At 45.5% G+C, this 21900-nt stretch overlaps 1 protein-coding gene across 1 annotated transcript in view; it reads right to left on the reverse strand.

Moving 5' to 3' along the window:
• Positions 1-1093: 1093 nt before the first annotated feature.
• Positions 1094-21900, reverse strand: part of LOC136613957 (zinc finger protein 585A-like) — a 53956-nt gene continuing 33149 nt past the window's right edge. The window contains exons 9-10 of the mRNA XM_066594090.1: positions 19135-19152; positions 1094-2551 (exon numbers count right to left, since the gene is read on the reverse strand). Coding sequence (XP_066450187.1) covers positions 1665-2551; positions 19135-19152 — 905 coding nt within the window. The 3' untranslated portion in view covers positions 1094-1664. The remainder of the gene's footprint in view (positions 2552-19134; positions 19153-21900) is intronic.

The following is a 21900-nucleotide window of genomic DNA, read 5'->3' on the forward strand; positions in this document are numbered from 1 at the left end:
CATGTTAGATTTCCAAAATTTGGCTCTGTCACTAAGGCGCAAACAGGCTTTGTCACTAAGAGGATAAACAGTAAGGTCGGATTCCGTATGCAAATGTATGCTATGGAAGATCTGCAAGAAATCGCAGAAATGAATTCCGAATGGTCGCGTATGCTTGCAATTTTCTGCGGATGTTCGCGCAGATTCTGCGTATCGTCTGCGGAAAAAAGCTCATGAGCAGGAAATAACATCAGAAAATCGCACAGTTGACCTCCCAAGTGATAATATTCTCTCTCTCCCTCTCGCTCTCAATCTCTCTCGCCTTCCCCAGCCGGAATTCTGGCTTGCCTATCTGGTCTCTAGGCAAATTGCGAGCGATTCCGCTTTCATACGCAACGTTAATTGCATATGCACTGCGGAACACACGTATCCATAGGCATCAATGGAGACCATACGCATGGAATCCTCGTTAAAATAGAGAATACTGTAATTTTTCTTTCGCTCTCAGAATCCACAACTCCTACCAGCATTGAAACGGTGAAAGTCCATGCATTTCAAAGACTGAGTACTACTGCAGATCGTCCACGTGGACGGCAATTGCGGAATCCGCAATTCAAATCCGGTTGTGTTGGACAAGCCTAAAAGGGTGATTTTTGGTCTTTTAATTTATTTTGTTTTTAGCCAACTTTTTTTTGTCCCACAAGGGGACATGAATATTTTTACATAAACCATAAAAATGGTACTGAAAAAAAACTGAATTTGGTAACATTGTGTCCGAAAAAGTACAAACTAGTAAATTATACATTTATCCTGCACTTTGATCGCTGTAAATACACAATGCCAGAATTAGTGTTTTTTTGTTACGATGACAAAAAACAGAATAAAAATTATCAAAAACGTATATGCCAAAATGGTACTACTAAAAACGAAAGCTTGTCCCAAAAACAAGGCCGCATACAGCTCCATTGATGGAAAAATAAAAAAGATACGGGGCTTTGAATTTGGTTACATGATCCAAATCTTTCTATTAAAAAATGTTATTTTTTTCAATAAAACATACCAAATACTATATACATTTTGCATTGCTTTAATCGACTGACCTGCTGAATAAAGTTATCATTTTTACCGTTAATCAGACGCTGTAAAAACAACCCAAAAGACAATAACCAGAATGGCTTTATTTTCCAGCCCACTTAAAGCGACCCTCCGGTCCTGTACAAACAAAGATGGCCTAACCAATTACCTGGCTACCTGATGCACACAGTGTATTAGTATGCATCAAAAATCTAACACATAACATGCTGATCTGACTTGTTAATGATGCTCATGGGGGCAACACTGGTCAGTTAGGCAGTATGTAGTGCCTAGTGTGCATCAGGTAGTTAGAGAAGTGCTTAAAGCCATCTTTGATTGTATGGAAGTGCTTTTCAATACACTGTATGATGCATTAAATAATGAAATTGAAAATAAATACAATTTGTGCTGCAAAAAATAATTCCTTTAAACAGCTATACTGATGGAAAAATATCAAGATTGCTATCAAATATTATGGTCTTTGAATAACCCGATGCATTAAAAATCTTTTTAGTATTTCCCACATTCCAAACAATTTGTCTCTATGTGAATTACTTGATGAATTATCAAAATATGATTTCCTTGTAATACATTTTTCTACATCTACAACATCAAGACCGCTTCATCACTGTGTGAAATCTCTGATGATCCCTACGTTTCTCATTACTACTAAAACCTTTCCCACATTTCGAACATGAATACGGCTTCTCTCCAGTGTGACGTCTCTGATGTTTAACAAGCTCTGATTTTTGGGTAAAACATTTCCCACATTCTGAACATGAATACGGCTTCTCTCCTGTGTGTATTCTCTGATGTGTAACAAGATGTGTTTTACAAGTAAAACATTTTCCACATCCTAAACATTGAAATGGCTTCTCTCCTGTATGAATCCTCTGATGTATAAGAAGAGATGATTTTTCTGTAAAACATTTTCCACATTCTGAACACGGACATAGCTTCTCCCCTGTATGTATTTTCTGATGTTTAACAAGATCTGATTTTTGGATAAAACATTTCCCACATTCTGAACATGAATATGGTTTCTCCCCTGTGTGAGTTCTTTGATGTGAAACTAGATTTGACTTTTCTGCAAAACATTTCTCACATTCTGAACATGAATAAGGTTTCTCTCCTGTGTGAATTCTCTGATGTTTAGCAAGATCTGAGTTTTGAATAAAACATTTCCCACATTCTAAGCATGGAAATGGCTTCTCTCCTGTGTGAATTCTCTGATGTCTAGCAAGACCCGATTTCAAGAGAAAACATTTCCCACATTCTAAACAGGAATATGGCTTCTCTCCTGTGTGAATTTTCTCATGTGCAACGAGATGTGATTTATTAGTAAACTGTTTTCTACATATTGAGCATGAAAATGGCCTCTCTCCTGTGTGTATTCTCTGATGTTTAGCAAGATCTGATTTTTGGATAAAGCATTTCCCACATTCTAAACATAAATAAGGCTTCTCTCCTGTGTGAATACTCCGATGTCTAACAAGTTCTGATTTCAGCATAAAACATTTCTCACATTCTGAACTGGAAAATGGCTTTTCTTCTACATGAATTGTTGGATCATCCTTCTGTTTGGCTTCAGTAATACAAGAATTTCCACATGGTGAATATGGAAATTGCTTCTCTTCTATGTGAGAATTGACTTTATCTGCTATGCATTTCACAATTTCTGAACAGGAATATGACTTCTCATCTGTTCTATAATGTCCTGGATGTGCATGATAGGTAATGAGGTTTTCTCCTAAAGAGTGATACATAATATCTGCATCTTCTACTTTACGATTGGGCGATAACTGGAAGTTTTCCTCCGAGTTCTCATTAGGATTATCTGTTAGGATTAAAAATTGAATTAATATTTTTATTTTCAAATCACAAAATAGACACATTTATCAAACTACTAACGACCACTTGTATGTATGTATGTGGGTGCTTCTCAGGCTCCACCCATGGTGACAGCATCGCTCCACCTCTGGTGACGTCAACACAGCTGTGTGTGATGTGTGGGGATCACAATGGATGTACATTGTAGCAGAGCATTGTGCCACCTTAAACACTGGTACTATAATTTTCTAATAATTACTAGTAATATTCCTATGAGGCTGGTAACATACTTTTGGTTTTTACTTTCAGTTTGAGTTGTGGATTGTGATGCTGTTGTTTGAGTCAAAGCTAGAAGTGGAATCAGCAGGAAGTAATCCTTCCTCTATACTTCCCACTTAATATATGTGTGCCATATGTTAAGTGGGAAATGTGCCAATGTGCCATTTTGATGCATTTTTGACTGATAAGTTCAAAAGTTGCTGTGAGCTGTGCTACATTACTATCAATATCCATGCTGTAATCAACCAAGTAGATAGCACAGATCCCGGACATTAGAGCTCTCACCAGCAGGTGATGATGTGGGCACAGCTCCTGTACCTCTGACATATCCATGTAGCTCTGGAGGGGCCCCAAAATCGGTTCCACAAGTAGGCCTAAGGTACTCCAGTCTGACCCTGCTGCTTCATGACTACTGACCAAGTAGCCCAGCTACAGCTCCTTCTAAAGTGTAAAGATCCCTTTGCACAGGAGTACTGTTGGGTGCATAAGTGTCCAACAACCGTCCAACCAACTCCTGTGCTTATACACAATGATAGTCATTCTGTGAATGGAGATGGAGCAGCCGGAGATCGCTTCTGGCTGCCTGCCTTCATTCATTGAAACAGGTAGTCATTCATAGCGGAACAACTGCCTGTTTACATGGGCAGACTTTAAAAAGTGAGTAGTTTCGTGCTCCTTGCCCTGTCAGTTGGTGCTTGCACACAGGGCAACTATGGTCTGAATTTGCTGCTTAAAGCTATTCTTCAGACAATGATCACCGTTTGTAAAGGTACCTTAAGATATCCAGCCATTTGTGACTGTCATGTCCCACAACTTGAGAATTCGATTATTGTTCTGCTCTTATCACTGATGGTCTTCATTACTAAGTGCCCTTTTACACGGAACGATTATCGTTCAAAAAATCGTTGGCTTGAGCAAATCTGAACGATAATCACTCAGTGTAAACTTGGCCAACGATTGAACGTCGAACGATTTGTTCACTTATTGTTCGTTGTTCATTTTATAGGCATAAAAATTATCGTTCAGTTGCTCGCAACTAGTAAGGTGAATGTGAACGACTCAACGATCGAGCGAATGAAATTTAAATTGTCTGTATGAACTGGCTGAAGGATTTCTCACTCTGTGTAAAAGGAACCTAAGTTTTCTCCTGTTACCGCCCTGTAGTTGGCTCTGATTACTGTCAATAGGCCCTTTCTTCTTTCTGTCCCTTGCTGTGTTCTACTTTTACTTTACCTCATTCCCTGTCAAAGAATTATCTTTCACCTGCTGATGGTTGTACATTTCCAAGAACTTCAGCCGGAACTAAACCTTTCTGGGTTCTTTATACATGCCTCCGCAGCGGAGTTGACAATGTCTGACAACGCTTCTTGGTGTGGGTATGGCCCACTACAGGCATAGTGATACTGTCTTACAGCCTAGCACTAGCAGTCTAGGCATGGAGTTAGAATAGTGACTAAAAGTTGTAAGGATCCACTGTCTCTTCTTACCTTGTGGTGTAAGAGGCTGGTGGTTCTCCATCATGACGTCCTCATACAGATCCTTGTGTCCTTCTAAATACTCCCACTCTTCCATGGAGAAATAGACAGCAACATCCTGACACCTTATAGGAACCTGACAACACAATGGTACCGTCATTACCCAGACTCCTCTAGTGCAGTTACTGTATAATTTCCCAGCATTCCCAGCAGTGTCACCTCTCCAGTCAGCAGCTCAGTGATCTTGTTGGCGAGTTCTAGGATCTTCTGCTCATGTATCGGTAAGTGAGCATGAGCCTCTGTGATGGGGCTCTGGCTCCTGCTCCATCCTCCTGACTCATGGAGATGGCTGTTGGGAGTTACACCATCACCCAATGTCTTCTTCACCATTGTGTACTCCTGTGTATAGAGACAAACATGTAGAGGACTGAACCCAGTATTCCTCCCTTAGTAGAAAGTGAGAGATTGTGATCCCGCTGTATAAGGTATGGCGAGAACACATCTGGAATATTGTGGTCCGTTCTGGAGACCTCACCAAAAAAACACATTCATGAAAAAAAATGGGTGCAAAAAATATGAGGGTTCTCAAACACAAGACTTATCTGAAAGGACAAAAAACTTAAACTGCATAGCCTGGAATAAATAAGGGAGAGATGATGGAAACCTTTATATATATGACAGGAGGGAAGAAACTAAACACAAGATGTGGCACAAGTTAAAATCAGAAGCTATGTCAGAAAATATTTTACTGAAAGAGAAGTAGATGTTTGGAACAAGCTTCCAGAAGATGTGGTTGGAAAATCAACAGTAAGTCCATTTAGGCCTGGGATAAATATATGTTTACTAGTAGAAACTCCATCCCTGGACCGTGATTGCAAAATATTACACAAGCACACACATCTTCACCTGATTTCCAACTTCATTGGAATGCTGTTTACCTGGAAATAATTTAACTAGATGTGCTAAGAAGAAAAGCCTATAGAAGATTTTAAAATAGTTCCTAAAAGAAACATAAAAAGGAGATAATATAAGGGCAGACTAGATGGACCATCTGCTCTGTTATCTTTATATATAGATATCAAACAAGTGGCAAAAGTCCAAGTCTGCAGGCGGAACTCAGTCCATGTGATCCTTATGGTTCCTGGCTGCCCTTTCCTCCTCATTACAAGGAGCCTACTTACCATTCTCATTGCTCCTACAACATTACTATTAGCTCATTGGTTACCACTAGAGATGAGCGAGCATACTCAATAAGTCAAACTACTCGAGCGAGTACTGCCTTATTTGAGTACCTGCCCGCTCGTCTCTAAAAATTCGGGTGGCGGCAGGGGGCGGGGGAGAGCGGGGAGGAACGGAGGGGAGATCTCTCTCTCCTTCTCTCCCCCCTGCTCCCCCCTGCTCACCGCCACAACTCACCTGTCACCCGCGTCGGCAGCCGAATTTTTAGAGACGAGCCGGCAGGTACTGGAATAAGGCACTACTGGCTTGAGTAGTTTGCCTTATCGAGTATGCTCGCTCATCTCTTGTTACCACCATACAGAACTGACCATATTGGTGGCTCGTGCTCACATTTTTTGTTGTGTTTGGCTATGTATTGCTTCACTTGAAATGTCCGGAAGTTGTTATGCAGGACACTGGATTGTTCTGTACATTTTCTGTAATGTATTTTAACTTCTCTATGTTTGATTTGTTAAATAATACAATTAGATTACAGAGAGTTGTCAACTTTGGCTGAGACACAGGTCATGCAGGCAAAAAGTCCAACATATGACCCTGCAACATCACAAGCTAATGGAAATGAATGCAGTTGCATTGCAGATCACAAGTTCTTGTGACCTAATAATCATAAGAAATCCAGCAAGTTTTGATTACTTGTGATCTTTGGGTCATGGCAACTTACAAGCCACAACATGAGCACATTCACTTTTTATTAGTTTGTGTTGCTACAGGGCAATACTACGTTCTTTGACCATTTTGACCTGTTTTGTGATCAAAGTTAGCGTGTACCACCAGCCTAAAGATGATAGAAATACAGAACAGTTTACCTCTCCAGTCAGCAGGTAGATGATCTCCAAAGCGAAGCTTAATATTCTCTTGGTAATCTCATTGCTGATCGTCTCCATCCTCGGTGGGTCATTCATGAGGACCATTTTGGGTGAGGACATGAGAGAACTGGAGGAACTGGAGGGTTCTAGTGCTGCCGGCCCTTTATGAGAGAAGGAGAGACTCTAAATCATACGGGAATATCATCATGTGTGATATACAGAACCTCAATTATTGAGTATTGAGAGGAACAGGTTGTCAGAGCTTTCACAACATTAAATAGATGTCCATAGGATATACCCCAAAATTTCTGATAGATGCAAGTCCCATCTCTGAGTGGCTGCTCAAATGTTTTTATAACTATCCTAAGGATGCTTACCCACTAGCAATATGTTTTCTTGCGATGTGCGAGCGAGCCTTCCGTTTTCTGGAGGTCGGGGATTGAAAAATTCCCACTCCCAAAAAAGCGCTAGTCTGATTGGCTGAGCGCTCAGCCAATCACAGGCAGTGCTCAGCCATTGAATGACAGCTAAGCGCTGCCTGTGATTTGTCACAGTGCTCAGCCAATCACAGGCAGCGCTTAGGCATTCATAATTCAATGCCAGGGCCGGAGAGAAGAGCCGGACTGCTCTTCTAGGTGAGTAAAAGTTTTTTTTAGCTAGGGATGAAAAAATATTACAAATCGCTCGAATATTACGAAAAGCTTGACTTGAATAATGAGCACCCTAGCATTTTGGTACTTGTTCATCTCTAATTTTGATGTTTTGGGAAGAGGAAAAAACTAAAATGAAAAAAGGGGTTGAAGGTGTTTACCAAGCAAATATTATTGATAATCTATCCTGAGGATAACTCATCAATAGCATTTCTGCCTGGAAAGCCATCTAACATATAGTATAGTAGAGAAATAGTCAACAATTATATCACTTCTCAGAGCTTTGTCTATGGAAAATCTAAAAAGTTGTGGTGTTCAAAATGTAATGTAAAAGAAAAAACTGCGCTCTTTGGAGTTTAAACTCCTGCTGAGTCTTGGCTGAGGAGTCCAGTGGGCGGGCTCACTCAGTGATTGGCCGCTCTCTTTGTATACACAAGGCTATGAACTGAGGAGGAGGGACTCTTCCCACTAAACTATAACTCAGCGGCTCTATACTATGCTGCCAACAGAGCAGAAGGTACTTATATGTGACGGGATCCCTTATAATTAATAGGGTACCCCTTATATTAAGGAAATTATGCCAAGTATTAGACATCACCTCAGAAAATCACGACCATCAAAGGTTCACTGAAATTACGGAAACTGCACTATAAAAATGCAATAAATCCTCGTAAATCCCTCCGGCGTCTCTTACCTGCCGGCCGGAGTAACACGCAGAGCTCTGATATCAGTGTGCCGTATATGTGTATATATATATCCTCTGGCTGATAGCAGAGTCAGGACCTGCTACACTGCAATAGGACCTGTGATGATGTCACCATCATGTGATCAGTAGGGGCAGAGCTCAGCAGTGAGGAGGAAAAGTGGTGGCTGAAGGAGCTGTGATGACATCACCATCATGTGAGCAGTGTATAAGGGGGCGGAGCTAAACAGTGAAGGGAAGAAGCTGTGGATGAAGACCATGAGGGGACGGTGCTCATGTGTTCTGTGCAAATAGAAAAGGACAGACACAAATGCCAATTCCCAGCAGTGTGTAGCAAACGGAACAATGTTATATGAAGGAGGTTATACAGGTGGAAACATCTGAGGAACGGACCCTCACAGAGCAATCGGTCATAGAAGGAGGCGGCTTAGTACTATACTTGTACATAGATGAGGCCTCCACAGGGTGTCGGTCACACAGTTACATGTAGGGCACCATGCAGGCTTACCGCCTATTAGTGCCCCCTATACTATTACCTCCAGCGGGCAGAGCCGCGCCTTATGTACCCCACAAAGTACTGACACCCCAAGATCCTCCAGCATTCTAAAGACAAACTGCTTCCAGCAGACATAATAAGTGGGAGATATTAGTGAGATTTTGGCCAAAGTATGTAAACTCACAGCCCACATCAAGGGTCTTCATTGTCTTGCGAGTCTCTACACTAAAGTTAGAAAACCCCAATACCTCTAAAGTCATAAAATATTATAAATTGGTAACATTAGTTGATTTGTTTCTCTATTATTTTATTGATACTTTTATATATGTAAATAGAAGATGGAACAATACCTCTACAGCGCCACCTATTAGAAGGCGGCATTCCTGTAAGTCAAGGTCAGACCTTTTAACAAGCCTTGTAAGAATGACTGGGAATATAAACCAAAGCCTTCTCCAGAAGGTAGAGATAGCCAGGATTATTGCTCCTCCTCAGTAGATTGTTGACTTGGCTGGGTTAGAGACCTATGACATGTGGGGAAGGGTATAGTTTCTCCTTGGGGAGAGTGTCTGGAAGGAGGAAGAAAACTTATAATGCCATCCATGCACCTCTGGGAAATTTGAATATGCAAATGGTAGATGATACAATGCCTCTGCAGCTCCACCTATTAAGGCCCTTTTACACTGAGTGATGATTGCTCAGGAATCGCTAAAAAGCGATCGTTTGAGCGATAATCGTTGCGTCTAAACACGCACCCATCGTGCACTTTTCTGCACTGCTAGCTGATTGATAAGTGCAGTCCAAACTAAAAATCATCCTTCAGCCTTATCAGCAGTTCTCCATGGGTAGTGCTGATAGCATTGTTTCCTGCTGGAGAACAAAGGATCTGAATGCAGATAAGAGCCCTCGGGCTATTAACTGCTTTCAGCTAAGGCTTCATTTGCACACCTAATTTCTACTAAGTAGCTGAGTAGCTACTCAATAGTTTATGCAAAATGATCGATCTGTGTAAATGGGCCTTTAGAAGTCAATGTATGATCTCAAAAACACAATCGCACCACAGACTTCTGGACTTAGAATGCACAGCATTGTTTTTTACATTCCAAACCACACATAAAAAAGGTTCCATTTATAATTTAATGATTAATTTCTTAGACATAGTGTAACAACGTTTTGGACAACAGCGTCCTTTATCTAAAGAAAACTAATAAAAACATGTCAGTCAACAATACATATACAATATACCTGATTAAAATATACAAAAGGTAATCAGGAGCCAATCAATGAGACAAGGCAGACAACAGACTATAAAGAATAAAAAATGCCTCCCCATATTACCAGCTTACATTCTGCCATGGCCTCATATGATATGCTGAGTTACCCAGGACTTTTAGCAAGCATTATGTCACTAGGCACTAGAGATGAGCGAGCATACTCGCTAAGGACAATTACTCGAGCGAGTATTGTCCTTAGCGAATACCTGCCCGCTCGGAAGAAAAGATTTGGGTGCTGGCGCGGGTGAGCGGTGAGTTGCGGGAGTGAGCATGGGGGAGCCGGGGGGAAAGAGGGAGAGAGAGATCTCCCCTCTGTTCCCTTATGCTCTCTCCCGCCACTCCCCGCCCTCCGCCGATACACGAATCTTTTCTTCCGAGCGGGCAGGTACTCGCTACCAGGCACTAGAGATGAGCGAGCATACTCGATAAGGCAAACTACTCGAGCGAGTAGTGCCATATTTGAGTACCTGCCCGCTCGTCTCTAAAGATTCAGGTGCATGCAGGGGGCGGGGAGCGGCGGGGGAGAGCGGGGAGGAACGGAGGGGAGATCGCTCTTTCCCTCTCTCCCCCCCGCCTCCCCCTGCTCACCGCCGCAACTCACCTCTCACCCGCGCTGGCAGCCGAATCTTTAGAGACGAGCAGGCAGGTACTCGAATAAGCCACTACTCGCTCGAATAGTTTGCCTTATCGAGTATGCTCGCTCATCTCTACTAGGCACCCATTGTGCCTGAATAAATCCATATTCATCACAAACTAGCTTCTTTTGTTCATTTTCGAAGACTCAAGAATTTGGGTGGTGCACTGGGTTTGATGAGCTATAGTGTAAGCAGAAGAACATAATTAGTAGAGATGAGCGAGCACCAAAATGCTCGGGTGCTCGTCACTCGGGACGAAATTATTGCGATGCTCGAGGGTTCGTTTCGAGTAACGAACCCCATTGAAGTCAATGGGCGACCCGAGCATTTTTGTATGGGACCTATGCTCCGCTAAGGTTTTCATTTGTGAAAATCTGGGAAATTCAAGAAAGTGATGGGAACGACACAGCAACGGATAGGGCAGGCGAGGGGCTACATGTTGGGCTGCATCTCAAGTTCCCAGGTCCCACTATTAAGCCACAATAGCGGCAAGAGTGGGCCCCCCCCCAACAACTTTTACTTCTGAAAAGCCCTCATTAGCAATGCATACCTTAGCTAAGCACCACACTACCTCCAACAAAGCACAATCACTGCCTGCATGACACTCCGCTGCCACTTCTCCGGGGTTACATGCTGCCACCCCCCCCCCCCCCCCCGCCCGACGCAGTGTCCACAGCGCACACCAAAGTGTCCCTGCGCAGCCTTCAGCTGCCCTCATGCCACACCACCCTCATGTCTATTTAAAAGTGCGTCTGCCATGAGGAGGAACTGCAGGCACACACTGCAGTGGGTTGGCACGGCTAGGCAGCGACCCTCTTTAAAAGGGGCGGGGCGATAGCCCACAATGCTGTACAGAAGCAATGAGAAATATAATCCTGTGCCACCGCCATCAGGAGCTGCACACTTGGGCATAGCAATGGGGAACCTATGTGCCACACACTATTCATTCTGTCAATGTGTCTGCATGCCCCAGTCAGACTGGGGTTCTTTAGAAGTGGACACATGCAGTTACAACTCCGTGTGGACCGACAGCATGGGTGGCTCCCTGGAACCCACCGGCTGTACATACAGAAGTGAATACAAACCACAAAGAATTACTGAGTAGCAGATATAAAACTTGTATGAAAGATGCAGAAAATGTTTAATACAGTATCCTACATGATCACTTAAGTCTGCTTACCTCCAAGTCGAGTCCATTCACAAACCATTCAATGCCCAGAAAGTTGACGGCCATGTCTGCATCCCCACTATACACCAGGATGCGATACTTCTGCAGAGAAGGATAAATAGCAGATAATGGCTGTCCAAAAAAAATTGTGCAACACTGCTAAAAGCAGCCTTAACAGTACTGCACACGGTCAGATGTGGCCCTAAGAAGGACCGTTGGGGTTCTTGAAGACTAAAATAACTCCTAACGCTCTCCCTATAGCAGCTCCGGCACCAGCAGCACTGTCCCTGATCTCTGTCAGAATGCATCTGTGGCGAGCCGCGGGAGGGCCCGATTTATATACTCGGGTGACACCTGATCTCGCCAGCCACTCACTGCAGGGGGGTGGTATAGGGCTTGAACGTCGCAGGAGGAAGTTGTAATGCCTTCCCTGTCTTTCTATTGGCCAGAAAAGTGCGCTAACGTCTCAGAGATGAAAGTGAAAGTAACTCGAACATCACGTGGTACTCGTCTCTAGTAATGAGCATCTCGAACACGCTAATACTCGAACGAGTATCAAGCTCGGACGAGTACGTTCGCTCATCTCTAATAATTAGTATTGTTGCATCTGTAACAACTAGAGATGAGCGAACGCGGTTACTGCCAAGGTCCACTTAACTACAGACACGTGGACAAGTACTTGCGGGCAGGGCCACTATATCTCCCTGACAGCACATTGGGTGAATTTAGTGGAGGCTGGGACAGAGTCAGAGCCTGGGACCGCTCACGTCCTACCCACCCCCCGAATTGCGTGCCCCAGCTCGGTGGTGCTAGCTGCGGCGGTGTATGCTTCCTCCACTAAACCACCCTCCTCCTCCTCCTCCTACGCAACGTCTGTCTCGCAATCAAGATGTGTCAGCAGCAGCACGTCGCCAGCAGTCGGTGTCGCGCGGCATGGCAGCTCAGCGGTGGGCAAGCATCAGCAGGCCGTGCTGAAGCTACTCAGCTTAGGAGATAAGAGGCACACGGCCCACGAACTGCTGCAGGGTCTGACAGAGCAGACCGACCGCTGGCTTGCACCGCTGAGCCTCCAACCGGGCATGGTCGTGTGTGACAACGGCCGTAACCTGGTGGCGGCTCTGCAGCTCGGCAGCCTCACGCACGTGCCATGCCTGGCCCATGTCTTTAATTTGGTGGTTCAGCGCTTTCTGAAAAGCTACCCACACTTGTCATACCTGCTCGGAAAGGTGCGCCAGCTCTGCGCACATTTCCGCAAGTCCCACACGCACGCTGCCACTCTGCGGAAACTGCAACATCGGTTTAATCTGCCAGTGCACCGACTGCTGTGCGACGTGCCCACACAGTGGAACTCTACGCTCCACATGTTGGCCAGGCTCTATGAGCAGCGTAGAGCTATTGCGGAATACCAACTCCAACACGGGCGGCGTAGTGGGAGTCAGCCTCCTCAATTATTTACAGAAGAGTGGGCCTGGTTGGCAGCCATCTGCCAGGTCCTTGGAAACTTTGAGGAGTCTACCCAGATGCTGAGCGGGGATGCTGCAATCATTAGCATCACCATTCCTCTGCTATGCCTCTTGAGAAGTTCCCTGCAAAGCATAAAGGCAGATGTTTTGGAATCGGAAACGGAGGCAGGGGAAGCCAGTATGTCGCTGGATAGTCAGAGCACCCACATGTCTATATCTCAGCGCGTTGAGGAGGAGGGGGAGGAGCATGAGGAGGATGGGGAAGAGACAGCTTGGCCCACTGCTGAGGGGACAGATGCTGCTTGCCTGTCATCCTTTCAGCGTGTATGGCCAGAGGAGGAGGAGGAGGAGGAGGGGGAGGAGCATGAGGAGGAGGGGGAAGAGACAGCTTGGCCCATTGCTGAGGGTACAGATGCAGGTTGCCTGTCATCCTTTCAGCGTGTATGTCCAGAGGAGGAGGAGGAGGAGGAGGATCCTGAAAGTGATCTTCCGAGTGAGGACAGCCATGTGTTGCGTACAGGTACCCTGGCACACATGGCTGACTTCATGTTAGGATGCCTTTCTCGTGACCCTCGCGTTACACGCATTCTGGCCACTACTGATTACTGGGTGTACACACTGCTCGACCCACGGTATAAGGAGAGCCTTTCCACTCTCATTCTCGAAGAGGAAAGGGGTTCGAGAATGATGCTATACCACAGGGCGCTGGTGGACAAACTGATGGTAAACTTCCCATCCGACAGCGCTAGTGGCCGAAGGCACATTTCCGCGGCCCAGGTAGCAGGGGAGGCGCAGAGATCAGGCAGCATGTACAGCGCAGGCAGGGGACCATTCTCCAAGGCCTTTGCCAGCTTTCTGGCTCCCCAGCAAGACTGTGTCACCGGTCCCCAGTCAAGGCTGAGTTGGCGGGAGCACTGTAAAAGGATGGTGAGGGAATACGTAGCCGATCGCACGACCGTCCTCGGTGACGTCTCTGCCCCCTACAACTACTGGGTGTGGAAGCTGGACACGTGGCCTGAACTCGCGCTGTATGCCCTGGAGGTGCTTGCTTGTCCTGCGGCTAGCGTCTTGTCAGAGAGCGTGTTTAGTGTGGCTGGGGGAATCATCACGGATAAGCGTACCCACCTGTCAACCGACAGTGCCGACAGGCTTACACTCATCAAGATGAACAAAGCCTGGATTTCCCCAGACTTCTCTTCTCCACCAGCGGACAGCAGCGATACCTAAACAATACGTAGGCTGCACCCGCGGATGGAAGCATCGTTCTCTATCACCATCCAAAACGGGGACCTTTTTGCTACATCTATCTGTGTATAATATTCCTCCTCCTCCTCCTGAAACCTCACATAATCACGCCGAACGGGCAATTTTTCATAGGCCCACAAGGCTCAGTCATATAATTTTTCTAAACAATTTTTATACGTTTCAATGCTCATTAAAGAGTTGAAACTTTCACCTCAACCAATTTTAATTTTTACTGGGCTGCCTCCAGGCCTAGTTACCAATTAAGCCACATTAACCAAAGCGATTAATGGGTTTCACCTGCCCTCTTGGTTGGGCATGGGCAATTTTTCTCAGGTACATTACTACTGTTGGTACACCAATTTTTTGGGGCCCTCGCCTACAGTGTAATCCAATTAATTTTTTGCCCACCTGCATTACAGCTGACGTAACATCAGCTGTGTTGGGCACTGCAATGGGATATATTAATGTACCGCCGGTGGCTTCCTGGCACCCACCCATGCTGTGGGTCCACAGGGAGTTGTAACTGCATGTGTCCACTTCTAAAGAACCCCATTCTGACTGGGGCATGCAGTGTGGGCCGAAGCCCACCTGCATTAAGCACGACATTACCTCAGCTGTGATGGGCAATGCAATGGGATACATTTATGTACCGCCGGTGGGTTCCAGGGAGCCACCCATGCCGTGGGTCCACAGGGAGTTGTAACTGCATGTGTCCACTTCTAAAGAACCCTGGTCTGACTGGGGCATGCAGTGTGGGCCGAAGCCCACCTGCATTAAGCACGACATTACCTCAGCTGTGATGGGCAATGCAATGGGATACATTTATGTACCGCCGGTGGGTTCCAGGGAGCCACCCATGCCGTGCGTCCACAGGGAGTTGTAACTGCATGTGTCCACTTCTAAAGAACCCCGGTCTGACTGTGGCATGCAGTGTGGGCCGAAGCCCACCTGCATTAAGCACGACATTACCTCAGCTGTGATGGGCAATGCAATGGGATACATTTATGTACCGCCGGTGGGTTCCAGGGAGCCACCCATGCCGTGCGTCCACAGGGAGTTGTAACTGCATGTGTCCACTTCTAAAGAACCCCGGTCTGACTGGGGCATGCAGTGTGGGCCGAAGCCCACCTGCATAAAACATGACATTATTACCTCAGCTGTGATGGGCAATGCAATGGGATATATTAATGTACCGCCGGTGGCTTCCTGGCACCCACCCATGCTGTGGGTCCACAGGGAGTTGTAACTGCATGTGTTCACTTCTAAAGAACCCCGGTCTGACTGGGGCATGCAGTGTGGGCCGAAGCCCACCTGCATTAAACATGACATTACCTCAGCTGTGATGGGCAATGCAATGGGATATATTTATGTACCGCCGGTGGCTTCCTGGCACCCACCCATGCTGTTGGTCCACACGGAGTTGTAACTGCATGTGTCTACTTCTAAAGAACCCCAGTCTGACTGGGGCATGCAGTGTGGGCCGAAGCCCACCTGCATTAAGCACGACATTACCTCAGCTGTGATGGGCAATGCAATGGGATACATTTATGTACCACCGGTGGGTTCCAGGGAGCCACCCATGCTGTGGGTGCACACGGAATTCCCATTGCGGAGTTGTACCTGCCTGTGACTATTTATAAAAAACCGCGGTCTGACTGGGGCATGCAGACACCTTGACAGAATGAATAGTGTGTGGCACATAGGTTCCCCATTGCTATGCCCATGTGTGCAGCTCCAGATGGAGGTGGCACAGGATTGGATTTCTCATTGCTTCTGTACAGCATTGTGGACTATCGCCCCGCCGCTTTTAAAGAGGGTCGCTGCCTAGCCGTGCCAACCCTCTGCAGTGTGTGCCTGCGGTTCCTCTGGCAGACGCACTTATAAATAGACATGAGGGTGGCGTGGCATGAGGGCAGCTGAAGGCTGGGCAGGGACAGTTTGGTATGCGCTGTGGACACTGGTTCGTGGGGGGGGGGGGTTGGGCAGCATGTTACCCAGGAGAAGTGGCAGCGGAGTGTCATGCAGGCAGTGATTGTGCTTTGTTGGAGGTAGTGTGGTGCTTAGCAAAGTTATGCATTGCTAATGAGGGCTTTTCAGAAGTAAAAGTTGTTGGGAGGGGGGGGCCCACTCTTGCCGCTGTTGTGGCTTAATAGTGGGACCTGTGAACTTGAGATGCAGCCCAACATGTAGCCCCTCGCCTGCCCTATCCGTTGCTGTGTCGTTCCCATCACTTTGTTGAATTGCCCAGATTTTCACAAACGAAAACCTTAGCGAGCATCGGCAATATACAAAAATGCTCGGGTCGCCCATTGACTTCAATGGGGTTCGTTATTCGAAACGAACCCTCGAGCATTGCGAAAAGTTCGTCTCGAGTAACGAGCACCCGAGCATTTTGGTGCTCGCTCATCTCTAGTAACAACCCATACAATGAAATAAGCAAATTATTTGTCTCAAATGGTAAATGTTGTAAAAAAAAACTAAACAAAACTAAGCAAAACTGTTGTCTTTTGTTCGTTTCACCTCCCAAAAACATAATATAAAGTGAGCAAAAAGTTGTGTGCATTCAATATGGTACCAATAATTGCAACTCACCCTACAAAAAATTAAGCCATGATATGGCTGCATCGATGGAAAATTAAAAAAAAGTTATAGCTTTGAATTAAGTACCAAACTAGACGACATCCTTAAAGGGGTTGTCCTATCCAGGAAATCTCATTCCAGTTTGTTCTAAATATGAAAATAAAGCACCTATTTATTAGATAAATGGCCTGTATCCCTGATATTCTTTATTGTTCCTTTTAGTTGTTTACTGCTCGTTGCCAGGGGAGCCTGCCACCTACGCTATCCAGCAGAGGCAGATGCCATTTTTGCACTTGTATCTCCATCTGTAATCTCGATAGCTTGGATCTCAGGAGGTCATGTGCCTGGCTCTCTGGCCTGGCTACCGCTGTACCAGTAGGTATCTAAGAGTACAATAAGTACATAGAAGGGGTTGATCTGTTGGATCATGTGCTGAAGTCATACAGGGCCATGCAGAAATTGAAGGTGTATTTCAAGAAGCTGGCTGTGCACATACTATAGATGGCATTACACAGTACTATACTTACATGTTATTCCAATGTTCAGGCTAGTGGTGAACATTCCTGGAATTCCAAGAGGTGGTGATAAAGACTCTAGTATTTTGGGACCAGGAAGGGAAAGGCCCAAGGAAATCTTCCGTAAGTGAGGCCACCCCTACTGTTCCCGGACAACATTTTTCCAGTGAGGTTTCCCAAACTGGAGAAAGGAGGAAGAGCTAGAAAAGGTGCAGAGTGTTCCAAGAGGGAATGTTTATTGAGATATTGTGTTTAAGGGTCCATTTACATGCGATGATTTAGGGGGCCTACAGTCGTCCCAATGATTATCGTTCACATGTGAAATGGTAATCATTCAGTGAATGGAGGTGGATCAGGCCAGAGATCGCTACCAGCCGCCCACCTCCATTTACAGTAAACAGGCAGTTGCTCATAGATACTAATCACTTAAGAAAGCAAGGTCTTTGTGTTGAAGATTTTTTTAAATGTATCCGTTGAATGCTGATTTTATTTATTTGAACCCCTTTTGTTTTACCCTATAGTACTCCTCAGCTAACATATAGCATACCACCCATTATACCCCCAAGTTGATGTTTCAGGAAGGAGAAGCAGTAAGACTCTTCTATGGTGGTAAGTTAACAAAAAAGTATGTAAGGATCCCAGAAAGAAACATACAGGGATAGAAGACAATCATAAGTAGTGTTACTCATTGTGATCTGCTGAGCAGTAGAATTGGGCCGATTTGGCTAAATCGGATCAGATCATCCCCATCTGATTTTTAGCAAAAATCAACAAAATATTGGCTTTCTACTTGGAGCAGTAAGGACAGGTGTGTTGGCTTGGCACTGCTGGAGTTCTCAGCGTGAATCTGACCTTGATGGGGATTAGAGCCTGGGATCTCACAACGGCAAGGCAGATGTGTTGCAGGATGATGATAGACCTACCAGCCACAGACACCCACCCATATTGGGGCACTAGCGTGTGAGGCATCATATAAAAGCACAACTGACTCAGAGGCTACTCATGACCTACAATCATCAGGGGCATACAAGGAATTTATGGGGCCATAACAAAGCTAAAATTTGCCCCTCTATTCATCTCTCTGCCCCCTAAAAAAATATTTGGAAATTAAGACATTTAGATACGGTAGGCTTAGATACAAGAGCTCAGCTCTAGTGTACTTGTAAATAATGATGTCAACATATAAAAGTCAGATACTAGTTCTACACAGTGATAGTGATTTTTGCTCAAATGAAAGGTCCTAATTGTATGCAGGTCCATGCCAAATGCATGTGAAAATATGCAGCAGAAATCCACACTTCAGTTTCAGTTTTCTGCCATGCCTTATGAGGCAATTCTGTGGTGGATTTTTCCGACATGGATTTCACCATCTGAACGGTCCTAGACAAGCCAGAAACGTGCTGCAAACTGATTAGACACTATTGCAATGGCCGAGCTGAGCGCGCCAAAGTGGGGGAGACCATGAGGATTGCAAGATGGTTGGCACTGGTGGCTCTGCAATGTCTCCCAACAATGACAGAAACGGTGCTCTGCTATTCCAGGCTTTGAATTCACTGGGTGGTTTAACTCCACTGTTTTAGTGGAACGATGACCTCCAACTCTGTTCTCCTTACTGCTGGCATGAGAGGGGAGCGGAAAGGACCTCACTTCCCTTGAAGGCTTGCTGAATCACTACACGCTCGGCTGCACTCCTGACACACACCTCCGATGACGACTTGCAGCAGACTCTCCTTATGACTCCATGCTAACTCCTACTTCACTTCCTCTCTCCTCCCACACTTTCTTCTCTCCCCCCTCCCCTCTGCATAGAGACCCATACTAATGTTTCCCACTCTGGACTCTCCCACCAATCAGTGGAGGCATGGCATTCAGCCAATAGGCAACCAGCTACTGCCAGCTCTAAGATTCAAGGTTAGGAAGAAGGGGGAAACAAGGTTTCTCTGATGTATAGCACCTTCTATGCCTCATGGCAGCACATAGATGGGTGTGACAGGACAAATGTAAGTGTAACTATTCTGGAGGACCCTCCTTGCCACTACACTATCACCCCGAAACAGCTGTCTGTTTATGATTATTCTGGCTTTGGCTCACAATTTCACACTTCCCAGTCATTGTTACAGGGCTTGTTTAAAAAGTCTGACATTGACTTGCAGGAATGCTACCTTCCAATATGTGGTGTTGCAGAGGTATTGGTCAATCTTCCCATTTGCAACGTACCCTATTGTCACAGCCCCTGTTTCTGTTTCTCTAAAGGCATCTTTCAAGCAGATGGATGTGGATCCACATTACCATAAACCGATTTGGCTTTAGGCTATCTTAGATGGCAGCATCTGGAGAATCCTGGTTTTCATGCTTGACCACTCCAAATGGGATACCATCTCTGTTGCAAGGTCCCAAGCCATTAGGTATTGACTTAGACTCGTCACTAGTAAATGTTAATAGAATTCTCTGAAAGTAGTGTCACAAAACTGTTTATTACTGTGATGATTCTGCGTTGTTTTTCCTTTTAAACGGACTGAAGAGGTGTTTTTAGTGGAGTTGGTGACTAGAGGATCAGAGAGTTTAATGCAGAGGAATAGAGTAGCCTTTAATCTGCAATAATACTTACAGTACTTGTCTATACTCTCAACTAATCAGTAGTATCTCCAGTCACAAACTTTGAGCCTGGACGTATTGAAATGGCCTGTATGGACAGTCACCCTGTTTGTCATCTGAGCTACTTCTCATTGGGGGATCAAAAAACACAATACCATCCCCAGGAGCAGAGACAAACATATAACCCATCATTCTCTGTAGTGCAGCCCGGTGGGAGTTATAGACTGTAGCCACCATGACACAAACCCTCCTGCCCTGCTACAATTACACACACTGATAGCTCCATAATGTGGCTGCTGATGCTGCACTGGGCTGAGGCTCAGTACCTGAATGTCTGAACTTGCCCATAGTGGACAGATAAGCTAGATTCAGGGCTGGCAGTACGGGTCATAAATGATAAGTGGGGAAGGGCAATTACTCTCCTGCTGGGTACTCATCTTACTGACCTTGGAAGGATTAAGGGCTAAGTCAACCTTGAGCCAGCTACCTGAAACAGGCGGGGATTGAATCCGCAACCTTCAGGTCGTGAGTGAGAGCTTAGGACTGCATTCTGCTGCCTTAACACTCTGCACCACACATAAATGAGGTCCATACTGTAGGTCAGGGCAAGCAATAGTGATATATAGAGCAAAACTCAGGAAGCACAGAAGTCAAAATGGTCATTAATCAGGCATGGGCCAGAACTAGGAATGAGCGCAAACTGAGTCTTTTTCACAATGGCTAATGAAAAATTAATTGCTTAGGCATCCTCCATGAGGTAAGGATGCCTAATACAGCAGGGAATGACTGGTTATTGGTAGGTGACAAGATTAGGAAGCAAGCCTTGGCCCTCTAAAAAGAGGGCAAGGTGACTTGGCTGGATTTGAGAGAGGACGCATAACAGAGGAGCTCTGATAGACCCTGCTTATCCCCTTTATCCTGCAAGATTTTGGGCTTAGAATTGTACCTGCCCTTCCCAATTACAATCTTGGAGTGGAGCAAAACATTTTGAGGGGTGAGTTATACCTCTCAGCAGGGGCATAACTATAGGGGGTGCAGGGGATGTGGTTGCACCCGGGCCCAGGAGCCTTAGGGGGCCCCTAAGGCCTCTCTTTTCCCTATTGGGAGCCCAGTACTATGAAAAAAGCATTATAGTTATGGGCCCTGTTACAGATTTTGCATTGGGGCCCAGAAGCTTCAAGTTACGCCTCTGCCTCTCAGACTCACCTCCTGAAGCCCATGTCTTGCCTGGCTGCCTGACTGGCGCACTTCCAACCAACAGTCCACTGGCCTGAAGTACCTTTATTGAGAGCCACCCACTAACTCTTGTGGGCAGCAGTGATGGTGTCTGTTGCCTCAGTTCGGGCACTGCTGCAGCTCTGGGAAAGGCTCAATCTTCCTGCAGCTGCCATCTTCAATCTTCATGCAGCTGCCATATTGGGACCATAGGTGCCATGGCAACTGCACAGCACACTGCAATCTCATCGCTAGAATTGATGGCAGCATTTAAAGGGTTAATATCTCCAATTAGTGGCGCTGTTGTGGGCAGGGGTCGGCTGTAAGAAACAGCGGGCACCAGCATTGTATGGAGCGGGATCAACCTCTGATCACCCTCCATATAAACACCTTACTTCCAGGACGTAAATGTACTTCCTGTAATGTTAAAGATGGATGGGGGAGTTAAGGAAAGTAGTAGTAAGTGGAGTTATTTGGCCACAGGATCAGAAGACATGTTTGTCAAAAATGAAGGACAACATTTCACCAGAAAAGCATGATACTGACTTGAGAATGGTTGGTGGAAATGTTATGGCTTGGGACTGCCCAGGGTAAAAGTGAAAAAAGAAATCTCACAAAGAAGAGATTATTAAATAGTAATGCCCCATTTATTCACATTTGTGTAACTAAGTCAATATCGTAT

Source organism: Eleutherodactylus coqui, chromosome 1 (genome assembly GCF_035609145.1).
Source record: "Eleutherodactylus coqui strain aEleCoq1 chromosome 1, aEleCoq1.hap1, whole genome shotgun sequence".
In the NCBI taxonomy this organism is placed as follows: Eukaryota; Metazoa; Chordata; class Amphibia; order Anura; family Eleutherodactylidae; genus Eleutherodactylus; species Eleutherodactylus coqui.